General features: G+C 40.6%; 1 protein-coding gene across 1 annotated transcript; it reads left to right on the forward strand.

Moving 5' to 3' along the window:
* Window positions 1-225: 225 nt before the first annotated feature.
* Window positions 226-2,742, forward strand: LOC103805434 (acyl-coenzyme A synthetase ACSM3, mitochondrial-like; the record flags this gene model as incomplete). The annotated part of the gene is made up of 4 exons (XM_009078085.1): window positions 226-369; window positions 1,199-1,355; window positions 1,842-1,921; window positions 2,619-2,742. Coding segments are annotated over 4 exons (505 nt in total), but the record flags the coding sequence as incomplete, so codon positions are not given.
* Window positions 2,743-3,456: the final 714 nt, after the last annotated feature.

Here is a 3,456-nt window from a genome sequence, read left to right on the forward strand (position 1 = left end):
TCAGGTCCTTCAGAGTTTCCTCGTTCCTTGCCTTGTGGTTCAGAGTGCACTTGTGACAGGCAAAGTGTGTTCTCTAACACTTACCTGTGATATCTGATGCAGCTATTTATTTTGTGAGATCATATAGTTTGAGGCTATTGTCCTGTTTAATTCCTAAAACTTAAATATAATATTTCTTTGGGGAAAACTGTATGTAGTGACTGCCATATACTCTTTCTTCTAAAGGGTGACATCTGCTGACCATAAATGTGTCAAGACAAGAAGTCGAGACCCAATGCTAGTCTATTTTACTAGTGGAACTACAGGCTTTCCAAAAATGGTGGTGCAGTCCCACAGCAGTTATGGAATTGGATTTGCAACCAGTTCCAGGTATTATTAAGTGATATGATCATGATTAACTTGAAAATGTGACCATAAAAACTCCAGTAAATGCAGGCATTTCATGTCTGTAGAATCTTGCTTCTTCCTCATCTTTCCCCTCTTACAGTAAAACCCTTGTTATTAAAAGCTTCTTGAAGACTCAGTTCAGATCATCATACACGGTGTTCTGTTGCTTAGAGGATGAATGCAGAGGAACAGTAAGGAGAGTGTCCTTATAGGAAAGCAAGTTAGCAAAGAGTCAAGTGATCTCGTATTGGGTCAACCTTCCTTGAGGACCAAAGCCACCTTAGGCCATAGCATTATCCCTTAAAAGTTACAGTTCAAATTGAATCTGTGGCTTGGTACTGATTCACTTTCATGAAGCATCTTCTATTTATGATTCCCAAGGAGTGGAATTGTTCATGAAAATCCAAGACATTGCAAGTTGAAAGTTGGTGATAGAAAGTCCATAGAAGTAACTTAGTTAGTTTCCAAGAGAAATTAGATGTGCCTTAGCTGATGTCTCTACTCCATGAGTTGGTGTTAGCTTACTCCAAATGATCCGTTTCGGCGTTGAGCTAGATCCAGATTCTGCCAAGGATGTTGTGCACTGTTCAGGAGAAAAGCAAATGCTGGAAATGTTAAACAGGAGGGAATGGAGGGAAATAAGAGAATGTTTAAGACCCTTCAACACTTACAAACTTTCTACAGAGCCTGACTTGTTGGCACTATGTCTCCTAATGGAAGCCTCCTGCCCTTTCCTTGAATTGCACAGTGAGCTGTGCCTGAGTCCCTCACACTCTATATAGCATGTTTTTCACCTCTGCTTTATCATCAGGCGTTGGATGAATTTGACTCCCTCAGATATAATGTGGAATACCTCTGATACTGGCTGGGCAAAATCAGCTTGGGGCAGTGTTTTTTCACCATGGATCTGTGGGTCATGTGTCTTTGTACACCATTTGCCACAGTTTCAACCAGCAGTTATTGCAGAGGTAAGTAATCCCCACATCCCAAGCATTCGAAAGTTGTCGGAATGCCTATTCCTCTTTCCAGCCATTTCATGTAACAGTCACCTGGACTATTCTCCTCAACATTGGCCACTTGTGTGAGGAGGAGACCCCGACTTTCCCAAGAATATTAGTGGAAAATCTTTAGCCTAGTTCACTATTGCCACGTCTGCTTGAGCCTGGGACACAGAAACCTTGGAAAGCACAAGCCAACCTTAATTGGAACTACAACACTCAGTGGTCCTTCTTTATATGTGTTACTTTTGTTGGACAGAATGTTCTCTGCTTTCTACAGCAGCCACTCCACAGTCAGGATTCATAGTCACTAATCCAGAGTCATTCTCTGTGTTGAAAATATGTTGCAGTTTTATGGTTTTCATTTTGCAGACATTTGAGTGCATAAGTCGTATTAATCACCTGCAGCTTTACATTACATGTTGTTTTCAACAAAATAAATCTCTGTTTTTCTAGACTCTCTCAAGATATCCCATCACTACCTTCTGCACTGCTCCCACTGCCTATCGCATGATGGTCCAACATGATCTGAGCAGGTACTGCACTTTGTCTGTTGCAGGGTTGGCAGAGAGGCTGAGATATAATGCTGTGACACCTCAGGCTCTTTAGTTCCTTAGGTCCCTTTGGGTTTTTCCAGTTAAAGGAGATCTAATTAGCAAAATTTGCTCTCAGAAAAGAAAGCTATGTTCTGAAATATGAGAATAACTAGTCACACTGTAGACCCCTCAGGCACCATGACTGGGTCTTTGAAGAGAAGCACAGAGGAAACAAAGTTAATTTTATAAGTTGTCACTTCCTCTGAACTTACGGTTCACACTAAAATTTTTGTCATGGTTTTGGTCAGCATTGGATCAGGGAATTACTAGGGTATAGTGGAGTTGTTCTCATGTACTTGAGAGTGAAGAAAGCAGTTAGAGGAATTCCACAGGCTGAGAGTTATTTGGCATCTGTTCCCACCAGTTTATTACTCTGTAAAATGCTCAGTTTGTGAGAATTGGTTTGTAAGGAATTTTCACATTTGTCGCAAGGAACTTATTCTTCTCACATAGGTCTTTCATCCTGAGAAAAGCCAACCCAGGTCTAGCAGAGAGCTCAGGCTTTGTGTTCCTATTCAACCTTACCTTCGGTTTTAGGTGTACTTACTCAAAAAGCCAAGAGAGGCTGTTCACTTAGGGCCACTCATCGCTATTCTCAGGAGTTAAGAAAATTGTTTCATTTGCTGTTCCTTTCAAGCTACAAGTTCATGAGTCTGAAGCACTGTGTAACTGGAGGGGAACCACTCAATCCTGAAGTGATGGTGAAGTGGAAAAAACAGACAGGGCTGGATATCCATGAAGCTTATGGCCAGACTGAAACAGTACGTTTGCATTAAATCTTGCAGTATACTCTTTCAAAGGTAACAGTACCAGAGGCACAGTGTCCTTGATAAACCAGTGTAAAAGGTGAGAATCTTTTATAAGAACTTGTTTTAAAAGAATACTTTGTCTAATTATGATTATATGGTTCCAAAATGAGCTATGTGCATTGTTTCACGGTTACAGGAAATGCCATGATTAAAGAGTTCAGCCCAGTGCAAAAAAACCTGACAGAGCATCTCAGATCAAATATGCTGTAGTAGGTCGATTTATCATCTTTACTTCAATGGCAAAACTAAAAAAAAAATTTGCTCTGGGTATCAATTTGGCCTGTCCAAGGTTTCCACGGAGAGTATTAAACCAGCTCACACCCCTGACTTCTCTGCAAGTGAACAGCAACAAATCTAGTAAGAGTCAGATTTCAGGCATTGTCTCCTCTTACCCTCAAAATGGTCCCAAATTAATTGTCCTGTTATTCAAATGAGATCTATAATAATTTCACATCTGCTGTATTACAAACTCAAGTGTTTTCAGAAGGACCCACTGGATCAGACTCTGAGCAAACATCTGATCTGAAATGCCTCTTAACCCCTTTTTCGAGATGTTCTTGAGAACCACAGAGCTTTGGTCCTGATTCAGGCCTTGCAATGACAATGTCATGAAGAAGTGTCTGCCTAATACAAACAATTAAAAAAAAAATCTGTATTATGCAGGTG

The sequence above is a fragment of the Acanthisitta chloris genome, unplaced genomic scaffold (genome assembly GCF_000695815.1).
Source record: "Acanthisitta chloris isolate BGI_N310 unplaced genomic scaffold, ASM69581v1 scaffold26347, whole genome shotgun sequence".
NCBI classification, from domain to species: domain Eukaryota; kingdom Metazoa; phylum Chordata; class Aves; order Passeriformes; family Acanthisittidae; genus Acanthisitta; species Acanthisitta chloris.